Source organism: Pan paniscus, chromosome 11, assembly GCF_029289425.2.
Source record: "Pan paniscus chromosome 11, NHGRI_mPanPan1-v2.0_pri, whole genome shotgun sequence".
NCBI classification, from domain to species: domain Eukaryota; kingdom Metazoa; phylum Chordata; class Mammalia; order Primates; family Hominidae; genus Pan; species Pan paniscus.
This window is the reverse complement of record NC_073260.2, coordinates 86165399-86184465: the sequence shown is the minus strand read 5'-3', so window position 1 is coordinate 86184465 and position 19067 is coordinate 86165399. Positions and strand designations below refer to the sequence as shown.

The 19067-nt window shown below is 49.1% G+C and overlaps 1 protein-coding gene across 1 annotated transcript; it reads right to left on the bottom strand.

The window, feature by feature from the left end:
• Positions 1–288: 288 nt before the first annotated feature.
• IGFBPL1 (insulin like growth factor binding protein like 1) lies at positions 289–18337 on the bottom strand. The gene is made up of 5 exons (XM_003846156.5): positions 17737–18337; positions 7876–7985; positions 6993–7109; positions 5147–5302; positions 289–2974 (listed from the first exon to the last, which is right to left on the bottom strand). The coding sequence occupies exons 1-4, from the start codon at positions 18194–18196 to the stop codon at positions 5156–5158; spliced, it is 834 nt and encodes a 277-aa protein (XP_003846204.2). The 5' UTR covers positions 18197–18337; the 3' UTR covers positions 289–2974; positions 5147–5155.
• Positions 18338–19067: the final 730 nt, after the last annotated feature.

Genomic DNA, 19067 nt, shown 5'->3' with positions numbered 1-19067 from the left:
CAGAGCACTATCTCAGCAAGTGAATTAAGTACTAGAATGCTTACACGGCAGGACACACATAGTCAAGGGCAGTAGTGTAAGATGATTAGGGCTGGTTAAAAATTTCGGGCAAGGTGAACGGTGGGGCTGTGATCGTAACCCAGGCGTGAGAGGTAAGGAGGGTCTAGACTAAGTAGCTGAAGTGGGCATGCAGAAGGAAGGACAGGATGCATGAGGGATGATAAAGGAATACCAGTGGGACCTGCACCCACCTATACAGCATTCCTACAACAAAGACACCACAAAGACTGTCCTTAAAAACATTTATTTCTTTCAGGGTGCAGAGGTCGTGACATCATGACATCTACAAAAACAGTAGAAAAACCCAGGTTTGGTGCGGGGAGTGGGGGCATTGTAATTATGTCTCCAAATGCTAACAGCTGTGGCAGCGCATGCTCTCTTGGCCTCTGAAGAGGTCTCTGGGCGCTCACACTTGAAAAACCATGAGGTTGGAACAATCATGTTAATGCGCCTTTTTGGTTTTGGTGAAAATTTCAGACAGTGTGACATTAATTATTTATTTGTCTTTGCACAGAATGATGATGCTAAAGCCAGCCCCATACAGTCTTGATGCTCAGTACTTCCAGCATGGGTTCTGTCCACCCTGCTCTCTGGGTCTACATCCAGCCCTTCAGTTTTCACTAGGCAAATCTGAGGTGAGTCAACTGAGTTTGCAAAATGTGCTTATTAGCAGGTGTGGGATGTTCTACTACCTTCTTCAGAGCCACAGCATTCCTGTTCCTTCCCACATCATTTCACTAAGGGTCTGACCAAATCATCTCCCAACCATTCAAGACACAGGAGAATTAACTGCAGGCCCTCACACATGGAAGTCAGTCACAGTGCGTGGAGAAGGGAGGGGCGGGAGGTGCTGAGTGAGGAGTGGATGTGAGCAGGTCCCCTGGCAGCTCCAAACCCCAGTAGACAAGAACAGCTTCCAGTGCCATCCATTTCAATTCTCATCTTTTGTTTTCAAAGAGAGCTTCCAGTGTTTTAAAGTTTGAAAACCACTCATCTAGTTTTATTCCCTTTTTACTCAAATAAGGACACTGAAGCACAGAAAGTGAAGGAGACTTGCTCAGGGTCACACAGCGAGCTGGGGATTAATATGCAAATGGATCTCATGTTTCCAGAATCCCAGGCCAGTCTCCTTCTGCTGCATAGTACAGAAGGTGATGCCATCCCAATATTTTAGATATGGAATGGCAGGCTTACAGGCAGAAAGTTCACTTCCAACAAGGACTCCAAAATGTAATGCACAATGTGAGCGGTATGAAAGTGTGCCTTAAAAGTTGGGATGAGTCTTGATAAGAGTCCCTGAAGCCTGTGGATTGGCAACATCTGCCTTTACATAGTTTTGAGATGACCCTGAGTAGCAGCACCGTGGAGTAGAGAGGGGACCAAGGAGGGCCAGGTGCCCTGAGCTCGGCTCCTCTTTCAGAGGCCTTCAGGCCTTGGGCAAGTAGCCTCTCCTCTCAGAGCCTGGTTTCTTCATCTGCTAAAGGCAGGGACATTAACACCTGTCCTGCCCCATCTCCCAGAGTTGGGATCAAGCTTTATGAACTTAAAGGACTGTGCATAGTAAGGGATCTCAATTCTTATTTTAAAATTGTAATCACCTAAGGATCTATTTTTTTAAGATAAGATAGCAAATATTCTCCTTTCTTTTTTCATTAAAAAAGAAAAAAAAGAGAGCCTTACTCTTGGGTGAGGTCAAAATGTTTGTAGGTAAAATATATTCTACTACAATCTAATTCCACAGTCTGGAGATAACTCCTGACCCCTTTTTTTACAATTTGATCGTCAGAAGCCTGGTATCCACCGCTTCTAACCACCTGTTTAGAGAATGCCAGGCTAGGCCAAGCACAGTGGCTGATGCCTATAATCCCAGCACTTTGGGAGGCCAAGGCAGGAGGATCACTTGAGCATAGGAATTTGAGACCAGCCTGGGTGGCAACATAGGGAGACCCTGTCTCTACAAAAAAAAAAAAAAAAAATAGCTGGGTGTGGTGGGGCATGCCTGTGGTCCCAGCTACTCAGGAGGCTGAGGTGGAAGGATCACTTGAGCCCAGAAAGTGGAGGTTGCAGTGAGCCATGATCACGCCACTGCACTCCAGCCTGGGTGATAGAGCGAGACCCTGTCTCAAAATAAAATTTTAAAAAAGAGAATGCTAGGCTAACAAATGGATGCTCTAGTCTCCAAAGACCCAGCCAAGGTGCTCCTGAGTCTGGTAAAGCATCCCACCTAAAACTAAATCTCCTTAAAAGGGAAAAAGTTAGGAATAGAAGAGCTACAGCCAGCTGTCCACACGCTGGGGTAAAGCAATGGAATTTGTTTCTGAGGGAATACCATTTTAGAAAGAACACTAAGACCACACTTCCTGTTATTTTCCCAAAAGGCCATCTTACTCTAGGATGGCAGGGCTAAAAGGGACATTGATAACATCCAGTTAAAATGCCATACTCACAGATGAAGGGACCAGGGCCCAGAGAGGGGAAGGGACCTGTTCAGGTCACACAGCAAGTTACAGTCAGGCAGAGGACAGCTGGGACCCTCATCCCTCCTTCTACAACACACACTAAGTCACAGAGCACCACTGATAGGTCATAGACAAATGAGGTAAAGAGTCACAGCTGACACGAGCCCTTTAGAAATTGCAAACATGCCATTCTGTGATCTCCCTGGAAGAGAGTAATTACAAAAAGACTTCTCATGGAACAATTCATTTCAAAAGTATAAAAAAGCCACATGCAAATCCGTTTCTCACTGTTTGCCCTGCTAAAAACTACATCTGCATACAAATCTAGTTTGCATCTAATTTTTAAAAACACACAAAAGGGGTCATCTACACACACAGGTTTTCCAACTCTTCATGAAGCACAAAGATCCGTTATTTGACTTTTCCATCATCCCATGATCAATGTTTCTAAGACCCTAGGAAGAAAAGGAGAAAAAGAATTAGAGAACGTAAGCCTGCTCCATTACAATCAACTATGTGTTACATGGAAGGTGGGGGAAATGATCCTTCACTTCGAATCTCTCCCCAGCAGGAAATGGGGCCAGTGGAGAGTGAAGGGCCCTGTGGAGTCCCAAGAAGTACTTTTAAGACCAAAAGGTGGACGTTTCAAAGCAGCAGACTCCAGCTTAATAAGATCTTTTCAACCATTGGAAAATCCACAGATGGCTCTCAGTGGTAGTGAGCTCTGTTTCCCTGGAGGTATGTAAGCCAGAGCTGGCAATACTGTGTGTCACAGAAGGAACTCACGACCTAGGCAGCAGTGATGCTCTTAAAATTCCACAATTTTTCATGGTATCCTTTTGATGTATTCACAACCCAGAATCATTTCTGCCTCAAAATATACGTGTATTTGAAAGTTATAGATATATATATTTAAAACTGGAAACATATCTATGTAAAACAAGTCACATATCATCAGGAAGACAATTTTAAGACCCAATCTCCTAACTCTTTGTTGAATTCCTATTTCACAGTTTTACATTTTCATATTTTTCTCCCCATTTCTAGGGCCTCTAACTACTCACGTACACCCATCCTTCAACCCTCATGCCACCTCCTCGATGATTCTTCCTTCATTTTCCCCAGTTCTAAGCTGCTTCTCATGCCTTAATATCTCCTCCCATTCCCTTACATTGCACTCCTTGTATTATAATTATGTCCACTTTTTGTTTTTCTGTGATCCCCTACAGACCAGAAGTAAGGCCTTGCACACAGAAGGTGTGCAACAGTAGTGGCTGAAAGAATAATATAACTAAAACCATGGCAAAATCCCCCTGCTTTTGAGAAACCCTATCAGACCTGTTTCTAATTTTTCCTGTTCTATTAAGCACCTGTTGATCAGCCTTGGTAATGGTGCCTGTTCACCACTGCTCCCCCATTCCTGTAAGAGGATCATGCAGGCCAGGCATGGTGGCTCACGCCTGTAATCCCAGTACTTTGGGAGGCCAAGGCGGGCGGATCATGAAGTCGGGAGATCAAGACCATCCTGGCTAACACGGTGAAACCCCGTCTCTACTAAAAATACAAAAAAATTAGCCAGGTGTGGTGGCAGGTGCCTGTAGTCCCAGCTACTCAGGAGGCTGAGGCAGGAGAGTGGCGTGAACCCAGGAGGCAGAGCTTGCAGTTAGCCGAGATCGCACCACTGCACTCCAGCCTGGGTGACAGAGTGAGACTCTGTCTCAAAAAAAAAAAAAAGAAAGATTGGTCTGTAAATGGGCGGGGCACACATCACATCCGAGCAGAAACTTTAAATGCAATGGTGTGTGCAGCTTGGCCACAGAACGGACATGTTCCACACTGGAGCTGTTCCTCCAGCTGGGTCCTGAATGAGGGGACACATGGGGCAGGGCCACAGCCAGCTCACAGCTATAACATGGAACATGAGCAAGTGATCAACGTCTGTGGCTGTGAACCAGCAAGATTTTGGGATTTTTATGAGCAAAAGCTGGCTTATAAAGTGATCCCTTTCCCGAATTCCCAGTTCACCTGTAGGCAAGGAACAGATGCAACCCCAGCTGTCACCTGTGTGACTACAGACTAGGAGGCCCTGGCCAGAGGGGATGCAGAGATTCTCTCTGCCCCTACCCACAAGGAGATGTGTTGCAAAGCAGCACACAGTGCTGAGGACAGGAAGGCAAGGCCTGAGCCCCAGGAAGGAAGCTCAGGTGTCCTGAACAAGGAAGAGCTCCAGGAACACACAAAGGAAGCTCAGGCATCTTCTTTGTGGGAACATTTTCACATGGACGCTGTCACAATGACACTGTCTGCTACCTCTCTCAGTGCTCTTTCTAGAAGAATACAGAGGAAATATTCCCTCCAGCCCCAAAACACAACTGGTCTTTTCATCTCATGGACACACATCATGTTCACAGCTCTTGTCTTTGCATGCTAAGAAGCTCAGAGGGAGATGTGTGCAGAATATACCAGGGATTCTACTGCTCATCTAAGTATGTCCCTACTCTTCTTTTGCTCTTTCCCTGGTTTCCTCCATTTACGTATTTTTCTTCTTTTTTTTACAGGTCTTATAAGCCACCTCAAATATCTCATAACATGGGTGTAAAATACTGAAAATGACTTAGAACATGTACATTTCTCCATCACATGCGGTCATCGGGAGCTGGGAAGTGGAAGCTCCTGTTACTCAGATCTAGAACCGTCACTGTGCTGTGGGACTCAGCCTCTCCCACCATGTTGGCTGCATGGCACTGGTACACACCCTCATCCTCCTTTCGCAGGGGGTTGATCTAGAAATACAACAGGCAAGTTTATACAGTTATATAAGGAACAGCAAAATGACTTCCTTAGTTAGTTCTTAATGATAAGTCTGCACACTTCCTCCTTTTCAGAATAAGGTAAAACTTGCTCTATTTCTCTCCTTGCCTTGGCTGCCAAGGAGCACACAGGTAGATTTCCTTCCCAGGGACCCTCTTGAAAGGCACGCTCCCTATTGTGGCTCTCATCTGAATGATTCCTCCGCATACCTGCCTTTTACTGTGAGCTACCTGGTCTTTTGTATTAAAGGTGCAAGGTATAGGTTATTTGGAAAATACCTCAAGTTAAAAGAAGAACAAAAATCTACTGACCAAAGAATGATCCACAAAGTATTCCCTATAGGGGCAGCCTCTACAAAATACCACCAGAGATAACCTCTTTTCCCTGTCTTTTCTCCTAAGAAAATAGAGGAATGTGCTTGATTTGAAAAAAACCACACAGCCAATTGCATTCCCAATCTCTCAGCTGGGTGGAGAAGAGTCACCAAGCCTCCCAGAGCTGTGGGTGGAATGAGGAGGTTGTCCTTAGGGAGCACCCCAAGGATGTTCACAGCCAGGTCCATAACCGGCTCGCGTCTTTTTTGCTTTCTCTTGTTACAACCAACCGCTTCCATCAATTACAAATCATCCTACGGACCACGCGCTGGTGTACGCACATCAGCTCGTTTTAAACTCATGCCAGTCGTGGGGGAAGGGTGAGCATTATGGTCTTCTTTTTACAGGAGACTCACAGGTAAATCACAGACTGCCAGGGCCACAAAGGCCCTCAGAGGTCTTTCAGTTTGAAGCCCTCTTTCAACAACAGTGGAAATGGAGGCTCAGAAAGGTACAGTGACGACCCAACATGGACCCCTATCTCCTCATTCCATCACTCTTTCAAACATGTGGCATTCTTCATCTTGGTAAAAGTGCTGCGAGTGGCAGGAAAGAGCTCTGGAGGAGGACTCGAATGTGCCACCTTCTGCCTTTACCAGCGGGTGACCTTAGGCAGGTGTACTAGTTCCTTGGGCTGCTGTAACAAATCGCCACAAGCTGAGTGCCTTCAAACAAACACATTTCTTTTCTACAGTTTTGGAGGTCAGAAGCCCAAAGGGGGCTAAAATCAAGGTGCCGGCAGGGCTGCATTCTTTCTGAAGGCTCTCAGGAGACTCATTTTCTTGCCTTCTCCAGTTCCTAGTGGATGCTGGCACTCCTTGGCTGTGGCCCTTTCCAACATCATCACAGCCAGAAATGGTGGGTCAAGTCCTCCTCACATCGAATCACTTCAGTCTGCCTCTGACTCTTCTGTTTCCCTCTTCCACACTTAAAGACCCACCTTTAAATTGGCCCACCCGGATAATCCAGGCTAATCTCCTTATCTTAAATCTCCTTATCTCAGCTGTTTAGCAACCACAACCTCCCTCCCACCACCTTGCCATGTAACATCGTACGGTTCTGGGGGTGAGGACGTGGTGGACATCACTGTGGGGCCATCACTCTGCCCCTGGCAGCAGAACACGTATGTTCCCAGCAGATCTGAAACCTGCCCTGCCTGCCTCACAGTTACTGGAGGGGCCAGTGAGAAATGGGTAAGAACAGCTTTGAAACATGTAATGTGTTGTAGAAATATAAAGGATGGTTTGTAATGGTCAGTCAATAATATCCAATAATCCTAAACACTCACCAAAATCCAGGCCGTGGCCTCATGGTCAGAAGGGCCCCCTCGCACTTGGACAGCTATATTGACATGGTCCCCAGGCAGCTCCTCCAGTGCTTGGGTGCCCTCAGGGGACTTCGTGACCTACAGGGGACAGGAATGCCAGGAGGGGGCTTAGAAAAAGCAATTCTGGATAAAGACCATCCCATAGGCTTCCTTGCCCTCCTCCTTCCTCCTCCTCCCACTGACTCAAAAACGGAAACCCTAGCACTGCTCATGCCTGTGCAAATGACATCAGTCATTTTTTAAACCTACTTGTACATATAGACAGCACGCCCTGCCAGACAGCAAAGACCCGAACATCACCACCATCCCACAGAAAGATTCAGAATTTCAACGCCTGTCTCAGGGCTATTGACATTAAGGGGACAACATTCACTGTGATCCTTGCCGGTCTCTCAAAAACTGGTCTTTAGAAGATTTGGTTTTGGAATAGGACTGAGTCTTCTGCCACCAGCCAGGTCTGTCTGAAACACAGCCCCGAAGTGAAGCAGGATACACACACACATGGCCACCGCAGCTGAAGCAGACTGGGTAAAAGCACAGCTTTCTGGGTCCCTAAGTGGCCAAGGGTGTAAGTGGCACAGGAAGGGTTGCAATGTCCCCTTCCAAGGGGAGAGGTTTGGGGTAGAAGTTTCGAGGCAGAGGAGTGGTACAGATGATATCTTTTCTTCATCCTCTGGCCCACCTATAAAGGCATATATATATAAACACACTTAAAAGAAAAACATTTTTACCACTCACATCTGTTTCTCCCTCTTTCTCTCTCTCTCACACACACACACACACACACACACACACACACACACACACACACACACGAGATGCATGAGTTCTTGGACAGAAATACCTTTCTCCACGTGATGACTGGGGTAGGCACAGCCCTCACTTCACAGGACAGGCCCACCTGCGCCCCGGTGACGTTGTGAACACTTCGGGGAGGAACGACGACCACAGGAGCTAGGAGGAGGAGACAAGGAGACGCAGCCTTTACCCTGCAGGGTTCCAAGCAACCCACCTCTAAATTCCCCTGCCGCGGAGAGCCCGCTGTGATGTCCTGACATGAGGGGAGCGGCACGTCACGCTAGGGCAGGAATCCTAAAAGAGAGATTTCCTCAGACCTGGAAAGCTGCCGACCGATCTCCTGATCCAATGATTGTTTTACCAATGGGGAAGCAGGGGTCCAGAGGGGAAGGGCGACTTTCCAAATTCCCCCAGCACCATCTGTGGCAGAGCTTGGGCCTCAGTGCTCCCTCCCAGGGTCTGTTCCAGGCTCCGGCTGCCATCTGCTATAGCTCAACCAGGAAAAACGGCAGCCGACTCCTACAGGGGCTGGTGTCACGCCACCAACGGCAGAGTCTTATAACAGATGGGCTTTTCTCCTTCCAGGTGGAGGGTGTTAGGAAGAAGAATGCCAGGAAGAACAGCTGCACACACCCTGGAGCTCAACCCCCTGCGGTCCATTCAAGATGCCCATTTGCATGCACAGAGTAAAGACTCCCCAGGGCTCCCCCACTCCCTCTGCCTCCCCATCCCCAGAAGCCGACCCAAGCCTGGGCAAATCAGGGAATCAGGGAAATGTGGTTCTAGACTGCCAGAACATGACGGAGAGGAGAGGGAGGGTATGGGCTCCCTGGACAGGACCCAGTGTTAGATGTTTCAAACTGCTACTCCACACACTGCCTTCCTCCCCATGCCTGGCATCTGCTCTGCTCACACTGGGCTGGAATAATCAAGGCCAGACGTTTCTACCTGCTCTCACCTGCATTGGACAGCAACTCAGCCACCCTGGCATCCAGCACCACAGTGTGTTGGGCAACGTGCAGTGTAGAGGCCTGGCCAGGGAATGCTCCCACCCAGCTGTCATCTATAAGGTGGGGATCACACCCCTGCTTCCTAGGGCGGTCAGGCTGATCTAACCATGGAATGAGTGAAAAGTGTAAGTTAATGTGATATGCAAGTGAGGGCCAGGAGCAAAAGGATGACTGGATGAACAAACACATGAGAAATCAAGGAACAAACATGTTCATTTCCAGGCCATCAAACTGCAGAGTCTAGAACTCCTAGGGCTTTGCCTGGTGACTCAAGGACAGCCCTGTTGTTCTCCACAAGACTGCACCTGGATAAGGCTGCAATACAAAAGGAGAGCAAAGGGAGGAGACAGAAGGCAGGAGGAAGGAGGTGACAGACAGCGTCGCATCACACCCCAATGCTCAGGAGGATCAGGGTGCAGAAAGGAGACTAGTTTGGCCCCTCCAGACAGACTGGGAAGCAGACCCTGTCAAGCCAGTGCCAAAAAATCTCTGGAAAATCGCCTTAGAGCCACAGTCTCAAACTAGAGAGGCTCTTTAGCATCCTGATTCTCTGTGATTCTGTGCCTGACCACGTATGACATGCTCGCACAGCCTCCATTTGCATGCCTTCAGGGATGGAGAACTCACCACCTACGGAGCCAGGCCATTCTGTCTTTGGAGGGCTCCACTGGTAAGAAGGTGCATCCTCACCTAGAGCTAAAGCCTGTAACTCCCACCTGTTGATCCTGGGGCTGCCCTCTGGAGCCCCATAGCCCCTGGGTGTCCCAGCAGCCCACCAGTGAGTTGAATACAGACTGCCCTCCCCATCCCAGGCTGCTTTCCTCCCCCTCTATCTGATCCGCCCACTCTTTCAGCTGTACCCATCTGAGGGCCCTCTGAAGGGTGGTGCCCAACCCATGTGCCTGAATGTAGCCAAAGCCCTGGGAACCAAGATCCTAGATGTCTAACGTTGCCTGACAGCCACAGAGAGCCACAACACTGAGCTCTCCGGCAGGAGCCCCATCTGTGATGACAAAGACAGTCGAATTTATTCACATTGTCCCGCCAGCGCCTCCCCAACCACACAAGCGCTGGGATGCCGCCTCCAGGGGAGCCCAAACCAGTGCTCCAGTGGCTCGCTGTGGTGACAGTCAGAAAGACCTGGATACCAAGGGGACTCTCAATCAGCCTGGTTTACTTTTGTTCATGTAAAGTCATACATTTTAAATGTGATTTCATCAATCCCTTTCAGGCCTAAATGAGTAAACCAGTAAATCACAATTCATCTCTCTCTCCTCATGTTTCAGTCTGTCTCTCTAACAACTACAATTAAGAAAGACTGTCTTGGAAATACTGACTTTGTAACTGATTTTGTGGCAAAAAATACAAATTCCTTTACAAAAGAAGCCCTGCTTTTTAAAGGGACATCAAAGCACATTAAAGGGACATTTAAATTTGTATTTATTTATTTATTTATTTTTAAATTTACACAAAGCACAATTCGTTCCTTCTGGTGTGCAGTTCTAGGTTTTGACAAATGGATACAGTCATGTAATTACCACTATAGCCAAGATACAGAACAGTTGTTCTGTGACCTCAAAAAATTTCATGTTGCTCATGCCATAATAATCTGGTTCTAATTTTTTTTTTTTTGAGGCAGAGTCTCATGTTATCCTCAGACTGGAATGAAGTGGCACAATCATAGCTCACTGTAGTCTTGAACTCCAGGGCTCAAGCAATCCTCCTGCCTCAGCCTCTTGAGTAGCTGGGACTACAGGCATGCACTACCATGCCCAGATAATTAAAAAAAATTTTTTTTTTTTGTAGAGATGGGTCTTGCTATGTTGCTCAGGCTGGTCTTAAACTCCTGGCCTCTAACAATCCTCCCATCTTGGCCTTCCAAAGCTCTGGGAATACAGGCATGAGTCACTGTATTCCCAGCCCTGTTTTTAATTTTAACATATCTGATTTTAAATTTAAAATATTTTTATCCATAGTAGCTCTTTAAGATCAATAATAATAACAGTGTTATTATGCTATCAGCTAGCACAGCGCTCGCTGTGTGCTAAGCACTCCTCTGCCTACAGGTATTAACTTGTTTATCTCTCCAGCAATCTCACCAGCTGCCAGATGGTGGCGCTACCCTGGGTTACCGAGCATTAAAGGGTGTAGTGAGGAGGCTACGAGCCCAGTGATGTGGCTCCAGATCCCAAGCTCTTCTGAACCACTGTGCTAACACCATCCTGCCTTTTCCCTAGAGGACCCTTCCATGTACACCACCCTTTAATCCTCATGGCAGCCCTGTGAGGTAGCTGCTTCCATCCCCATTTCACAGATGAGAAAACCAAGACTCAGAAAGGTAAAGTGCCCAGAGGAACAGGGACTCAAACCCAGGCACCATGATTCCATTCACTCCCACACTGGTTTCTAAAGTGGAACATTTGTTATCTGTGTGGTCTCCGATCCAGAATAAGAGACTAGTTGCTTAGGGATTGTGTTGGGGGATCCCCAAGACAACTCTCTGGTTCAATGATTTCCTAGGAGGACTAGGAGGACTCACAGGACTCAGCATTTAGTGGTACTCAGGCTGTGATTTATTACAGTGAAAGGATTTTCCCATCTGGCAAAATCAGCCAAGGGAAAAAGTCAGGGTTGGGGAAGCAGGCCCAAGATGCCAAGAGCCCTCCCCATGGAGTCACAAGCATGTGAAATGCTGTCTACCAGAGAAGCTCAAGAGGGACTTGGCGCCCAGGGTTTTTACTGGGAGCTGGCCACAGAGGCACTCTCTGCCTAACTGAATACCCAAATTCCACACTCCGAGAAGGAAAGCAGGGGTTCAGCATAAACCACATTGTTTGTACAGTTCAGGCACAGTGAGCCACTCTCATCAATTCTGAGAAGAGTGGAACCCCCCTGAAATCTAAGTCCCCAGATACCAGCCCAGGGCCAACCTTGCCAGCAGGCCTTTCTGAGGATATGGTCGCAGGCCTGCCGTGTTAGCTGTTTTCTATACAACAATGAAACACCCCAAACATCACCCCCAGGGAACAGCTCTTGTGAAGATAACCCATAACATGAGCAATGTGTCCTTGACACCAGCAGGACATTTCTAGTCCCTACTATCCCCAAGGGCTCATTCCAGCATGGCACTGGAGTGCTCAACATCATGGCTGCCACCACAGGCAGGAAGGACAGCGTGGCAGGCAGGGGTGGAAGAGTCCAGGTTCAAATCCTTTCTCTGCCATGTCCCAGTCTTGGCCTCAGTGTCTTCTTCTTTAAAATGGGCACAGGAATCTATTCCCTTCCCAGCCCACTCCCCAAAGGCTGTTGTGAGGAACAATTGCAAGACCCCTTACAAACTGTAAAAGACCTCTGCAGAGGGACTTGAGGACTCAGGCAGGGTGTGCTGTCCTTAGGCGTCTCCTCTAAAGCTCCCTGCATGCATGAGAGCCTCCTCTGGCCTTGGGTGAGAGGCACCAGGGACCATGACTACAGCCCTCACTCTGGGGAGCCAAGCACATACTCTTACTGTTGCCAGAGCCGCCACACTGCCAGAGGAACCAGGGCTTTCCTTTCTGCCTGCCTTTCACAAGAATGATGTGGCTTGCAGGAGGGAGGATGGCTTCTAGCTAGCCCAGTCTGTGAATGTGGAAGCTTCATCCCCCTATAGCTCTTCCTTGCTGATACTTGTTTCCTTCTGCTTGTGCCAGCAATAGCCCTAGAATTGCACAAATCCAACCATCCAAGGGCTAACCAGCAGGTAAGACAGTCGCCCAGATGCACATGGTCACAGGAGGCAGTACTGTGGGGTGAGCAAAAACAGTACCAGAGGGAGACTCAAATGCCCAGGGGTCTGGCTGCCAACCACTTGAGCTTGGGCAAGTTGCTAATCATTTCCTTTTTATCTGCAAATGAAGATAATGACCGCAGCCTCGCATCCTTGGGGTGAAGGGAGAAAATGGATGTGACTGTGTTATTAACTGTGTGGATCTGTACAAATGAAAGGGATCAATATTATTATTATAGTGTGTGGTGATTTGTCCCCCTACCTCGTCAATTATATCGATCATTGATGGCTGGAATGAAAAACTCTTCCCAAATCCCTCTGAGATTTCTTTAAAGTTAATGGTGCTAGGGAAAGAAAGGATATCAAGTCATCCCCCAGGACCCCATCTGCTTGTATTAAAAAGCACATAACCAAAGATTTTAATAATCAACACACTGAACAGCCCTGATAATTTATGCTAATAGTCACGTTATGATGTGGAACAAGAAACAGCTTAATCCTGCTCCCTGCAGCCTCTGCCTCAGATCTCCTCCCTCAGCATGAAAGGGTTTTGAGCACAAACCCCCTTCTTTGTCCCTCTCACGAAGTGGCATGCGCTGCCTCTCCTGGTTACCTGGTAACACACACTGGCACAGACCTAGGTTTCTAAGTGGAGCTGGAATTTCAACCAAGGTGAATTTTCTAAGATTCAGGGTCTCAGGAGCTCACCGAAGCTGCCAGGGCTCAATGCCCTGGCGGGTGCTGGCCGGGACCCTGTTCCTATCTAATTTATCATTTGAAACATGACATTAACTTGCTGTCCGTAGGACCCCAACCCTCTCCCAATGCTAACAAATAGGGTGCACACACTGAACTATCCAGTCTTTAAAGTAATGAGAGCAATAATCATCATCATAATACTAAGGCCATACCACCTTACCAGTGAGAAGCTGAACCAATAATTCAGAATGTATCGAAGACCCACATATCAATAATTCTTACTGTTGGAAATTGCTTTTGCATCCTTCTTCTTCCTTCTCCTCCTCCTCCTCCTCCCCCTCCTCCTCCTCCTTCTTCTTCTTTTTTTTAGACAGGGTCTCACTCTATCTCCTAGGCGGAGTACAGTGGCATGATCATAGCTCACTGTAGCCTCGAACTCCTGGGCTCAAGAAATCCTCCTGCCTCAGCCTCCCAAGTAGCTGGGACTACAGGCACATGCCATCATGTCCAGCTAGTTTTTAGAATTTTTTGTAGAGATGGGATCTTGCTGTGTTGCCCAGGCTATCCTTGAACTCCTGGCCTCAAGCAATCCTTCCACCTCAGCCTCCCAAAGTGCAGAATGAAGCTTCCCCCTTTGGCCTTGCACCCAAGGCTTGCAATGGCCTACCCAAAACTACTCTGGGGTGTCATCTTCTTTCCCAACCATCCTACCAGGCCTCGGCCCTATGGGCCCACTTGCACACCCACCAAAGGGCTCCCACCTCTGAGCCTCAGTTCATGCTGTGCCTCCCCCTTGCTAGCATTGGGATTCTCTCCCCATCCTTCAAGGCTTCTCTCAGGAGCTATAGCCCAGTGCTAAATAGAGGGACAAGTGACAAACCTTGGGAAAAACAGGAAGGTGGACCCAGACTGAGAAACCCCCAAGATTCAAGGCTGGCGGGTGCACAGCACCTTACTGATCAGGTTGCTAGCGGCTAGCTGTGCAGCGCCCATCTGAAAATAGTGAGGCAGGCCAGGCATGGTGGTGCATGCCTGTAATCCCAGCACTTTGGGAGGCCGAGGCGGGCAGATCACGAGGTAGGAGATCGAGACCATCCTGACTAACACAGTGAAACCCCATCTCTACTAAAAGTACAAAAAACAAAATTAGCCAGGCGTGGTGGCGGGTGCCTGTAGTCCCAGCTACTCAGGAGGCTGAGACAGGAGAATGGCGTGAACCCAGGAGGTGGAGCTTGCAGTGAGCCAAGATCACACCACTGCACTCCAGCCTGGGTGACAGAGTGAGACTCTGTCTCAAAACAAAACAAAACAAAACAGCCAGGCAAACCTACACTGGAGCCCTTTCACAGCTGGGACCAGCCAGGTGGCTCCAGGGAATTTCCTTCCATGTGCCTCAGCTTTCCCTTCTATCAAATGGGAAGGAGACCTCCCCAGGACACTTGTAAAAATCATGTAAAAAGATGGGTGCAGCCCAGGGATGATATCTCATGTCTGTAATTTCACCACTTTGGGAGGCTGAGGTGGGAGGAGTGCTTGAGGCCAGGAGTTCAAGAACAGCCTGGGAAACACAGTAAGATCCTGTCTCTACAAAAAATTCTAAAAATTAGCTGGGCATGATGGCATGTGCCTATAGTCCCAGCTACTTGGGAGGCTGAGGCAGGAGGATTCCTTGAGCCCAGGATCACAGTGGGCTCTGATCAAGCCATTGTATTCCACCTGGGAGATACAGTGAGACCCTGTCTCAAAAAAAAAAAAAAAAAAAAAAAAAAAAAAGGATGCAAAAGCAATTTCCAACAGTAAGAATTATTCATATGTGAGTCTTCCATACATGTGTGCGGATCAAAGGATCACTCTCATTATGCGGCAGTTTGGGGCGTTTCAGGGCATAGGAGGAAAGGGCAGAATTTAAGCCTGAAAACTGCTTCCCCAGGCTCCTCAGAGGCATGTATAAGGGCCCTTCACACACTGTGAACAACATAATAAATACTTCCCGAGGCCTCATTCCATGAAATCTAGGTGCTTGGGTACCCAAGGAGTCAGGAGGGGTGATTTTATCATGAATATTGAAGCAGAACAGCCCTGCTCTGACTCACAGTCTGTTTTCCTTCAACCGGGATCCCCAGAGGCATTGTTAAAAAACGCTCCCGCTGTGTCTTGTGAATAAAAGATGGCTTTAGGGCAGCACAGAATGAGCTGCTGCCTGGGCTAGGAAACATCCCCTGTCCAAACCTTCATGCTTTATCTGGACACAAGGGCAGAGGCCACACTAGCACTTCAGGACAGAGAGTGACAGGCAAACAGTGCCCGGTTCTGTGGTGGATGACACAAAGGCTGGTGCGGAAGAAGGGCTGAACCCCGGGGAGGCCTGACGCCTGTCAGTAATGAGATCATGAAAACCAGTTCTGAGTTGCTTCCATGTGGCCCCACGAATATCTTTATTCCCTGGGTCTGTGCCTGGGGTGGGCCTCAGATCCCATAGATCAGAGTGAAGGGGCTGTCACATTTACTTGTCATTTGGTAATTTTCAGTGAATTAGGGGTATGGAGTTTCCATCTGCCATCTGGCCTCACTCTGGTAACCATGGTAACCACCATCTGCCTGACTTAATACTATTAAGTCCTGTGCCGAAAGAGCACTGGACAGGGTGTTGGGACCAGGGAGCTGGTCATCCTTTACTGGTCACCCTGGACAAGGGCTCTGACCTTGCTGTGTCTCAGTCTCTTTCTCTGTATAACAGCAGATTTGGTCTGAATGTCTTTAAGGTGCCTTTCTCTTAGGAAGAGAATGCCACTCTGGGGAGAAATTATCTGAGATCATCAGCACCATTTATAGTCTGAGGACCTGGTCAGCATTTCTTCTGTCTCCTGCATGTGGAGTTAAAAGTGTTACCTGTCTGGAGACAAAGAGAATTGCCTGTGAATTAACTGCTGAGGAAAGCAGTTATAAAAACGAGTGATAGGAACTAGCAAAAGGAAAGAGACAGGACTGTTTAAGTGCCACAGGGCGGAAACCAACTGTTCCGAGTGAAAGGGACCTCAACAATGACTCCACTGGGGCTGATATGGCCAGAGAGGGGAAGGGACCCGTCCAGGGCCACTCAGGGAGCCAGCGGCAGCACAGATGCACCCCCAGCCAGCTCTGTCCTCCATGGGGAGCTTCAGCTAGGAACAGCCAATGGTGACTTTCCTGTGCTCAACTGGCCACACACTGGTTTTACATTTCCCAGGACTGGAGGCTTCCTGCCCCATCTCCAACAACCCATTGCGTCTCCTGGACTTGGGTACATCTACCTGAACTACTTGAGAGGAAAGACTACTAGATACTTCTTAAGGCTTGGAAAGGTCTCACCCCACCCCAAGCTTCTTTCTTGAAGCTAAGTCATTACACTGACTTAGGCACTAAAGTCTGGACTTGGTCTCTGGGCTCAGGCCAGAATTATTTCCCAGAAGCCTGAACCCCAGGCCGAAACCCAGGCTCCTTGGGACTCACTGGCCACCTTCTCACTCACCCTAAACTCAGCACTGCCCACTCCAGGCAGAGTACACAGCGGCACTTCAAAACCTAGTGGGTGGGATACACTCATGCTTAGGAAGCCGGTAAAGCAGTGCTAACGTTTTGGTTTCTTTTTGTTTGGTTTTCAAAAGGTACGTAAAGAGGGTGGGCAACTATAGCACTCAGAGATTATTTTACTGTGATGTTAATGAAGCTTAAGTTTCTAAGTCCCTAGCATTTCATAATAAGTTTCTAAGTCCCTAGCAGTTCTATTCCTTTACTTAAGGCAGGACTCTCCAAATTATATATGTTTTAGAAGCACGAAACCTGGGTCTGCCCCTAATAGCACCACAATCTTTTCAGACCTTACGTCTCCAAAGGTCTTACTTTTTCTGGATGGAGCTCCCTCAGCATCCCAGCTCAGTCCCTTCCCACACCGGGGGCCCTGGTGCTCTGGTGCTATGGCCTGGTGACTACTGATTCCCCAGTCTGGAACTCATCCTCCTCCTGCATCCTCAACTTCCCTTCCTCCCCTATCCTCTACTTCCCTTCCTCCCCCAACCTCAACTTCCCTTCCTCCCCATTCAAACAATCCACCTAGCGCTGGATACCTGGGAACTCGGATCCCCCTCCTTAACTCCCAGTCTCCTGCTGGGCAAACATACCATGCCTACAAATAAGTGACTGCATCAGCAGGTACTTAAGTACCAAAAGGGGTAGCAGGCTCACCAAAAATTCGACTAGCACAGTGAGTGGCGTCTCCAAGGATTCTCGCCCCAGTCTCTCTGAGCACGAGGAGAGATAAGAAATACTGCTCCCTAAGGGGAAACTGAGTGCCAGGCAGCGCCGTCCACCACTGGGCAGGGGGATCCTTCGCTCCACACCCCAGAGGGTTGGAATCCCTCCTTCTCTACCCACCCAATCCCCGACCCTGACTCACCGAACTCGCAAGGGCCGTTGCGCGCCTTGTGCAGGTGACCGGGGTGCGCGCGGGGCGTGTGCCGAGCGCGCAGGCGCAGCGCGCAGACGCTGGGGTACGAGCGACCGTCGGAGCCGCAGACGGTGCCGCGCTGCGCGCACACGCAGAGCCCGGTGCCCTCGGGCGCTGCCCCAGCGGCCTGGCTCGCGCATACCAGGCCGGGGCCACAGCGCCCGCCGGCGCGGCCCCCGCAGCTCGCGCCCTCGGCTCCCAGGCAGCGAGCGCAGCAGCCGCACTCGTCGAGCGCCGAGATCCCGGGCGCCGGGCAGGGCGCAGGCGCCGGGCAGCCCTCTGGCCGGCACGGACCACACTTGGGGCTCCGGCCGCCCACGTCACGGATCCCGAGGCTCGGGGACAGCGGCGGCAGCAGCGGCAGCAGCAGCAGAAGCAGCAGCGGCAAGAGCAGAGACAAGCGCGGCATGGCTTGCTCCGAGACAGCGGCGGCGCCTCTGCTTCGCGCTCCGCTCCGCGCCCGCCGAGCAGTCACCGCTCCCGCCCCGCGGCCGCTGATTGGCCGGGCCTGCACCGCGGGGCGCCCGCAGACCGCTGCTCCAGCCCGGGACCCGCGCGGTGCCCGCGGCCCGGGACTCCGAGCTGGAGGGTCGCCCCGAGAGCAGCTCTCCGACCTCCGATTGGACTCTTGAGGGAACCGAGACCCAGTCGGGGCGACAACTTGCCCGAGGTCGCTATGGCAGAGTCAGGATTGGATAACCGTACGGTCTCCGGATCCAAGGCTGGCTCCAGATAGTATGCCCGTAAATCCTCCCAGAAGGATGCGCTATTTTATTTAATTTTATTTTGCATTCAGTAGTTTTCAAAGTTTTATTTTATAAAGAGAATATATGGTTTAAAATGTAGATTTTACATATACATCTAAAGATGAAAAGAGGGTTACCCTACCACCTTGTATCCCCATCCTCCAACTCGGCTTCCAGAGGCCACTCTTGCTATCAGGTTTTTGTATATCTTTTCAGAAATTTTCTCTATGCCTATAAAAGTACATGTGCCTAAAAAAGCCCCTTCCTTTAAAACACACACACTCTGTTTCTCTCTCACACACACAGAGTAGCGTGCCATACACATTAATCTGCACTTGGTTTTTGCACTTACAGTGTTTCACAGTTTCCCCACCTCTTGTCATCTGTGAAACTGGGTTTCTTATACAATCAATGGGAGCATAGTTCATTGGCTCTGTGAGTGTGTTTCTTAATGCTGCATTAAGTCATGGTACATCTCTGTCCACAGTGACTTTGTTGTGATGAGATATGGTGATATATTTTGGAGTTCATACA

Excerpts from the sequence above, each read along its gene's own strand:
- IGFBPL1 (XM_003846156.5), bottom strand. The coding sequence starts at position 18,196 with ATGCCGCGCTTGTCTCTGCTCTTGCCGCTGCTGCTTCTGCTGCTGCTG. Across the intron at positions 7,110-7,875 it reads CAGTCATCACGTGGAGAAAG|GTCACGAAGTCCCCTGAGGG; the intron begins GTATTTCTGTCC and ends TGTCCCCTGTAG. Across the intron at positions 5,303-6,992 it reads AGGCCACGGCCTGGATTTTG|ATCAACCCCCTGCGAAAGGA; the intron begins GTGAGTGTTTAG and ends TTGTATTTCTAG.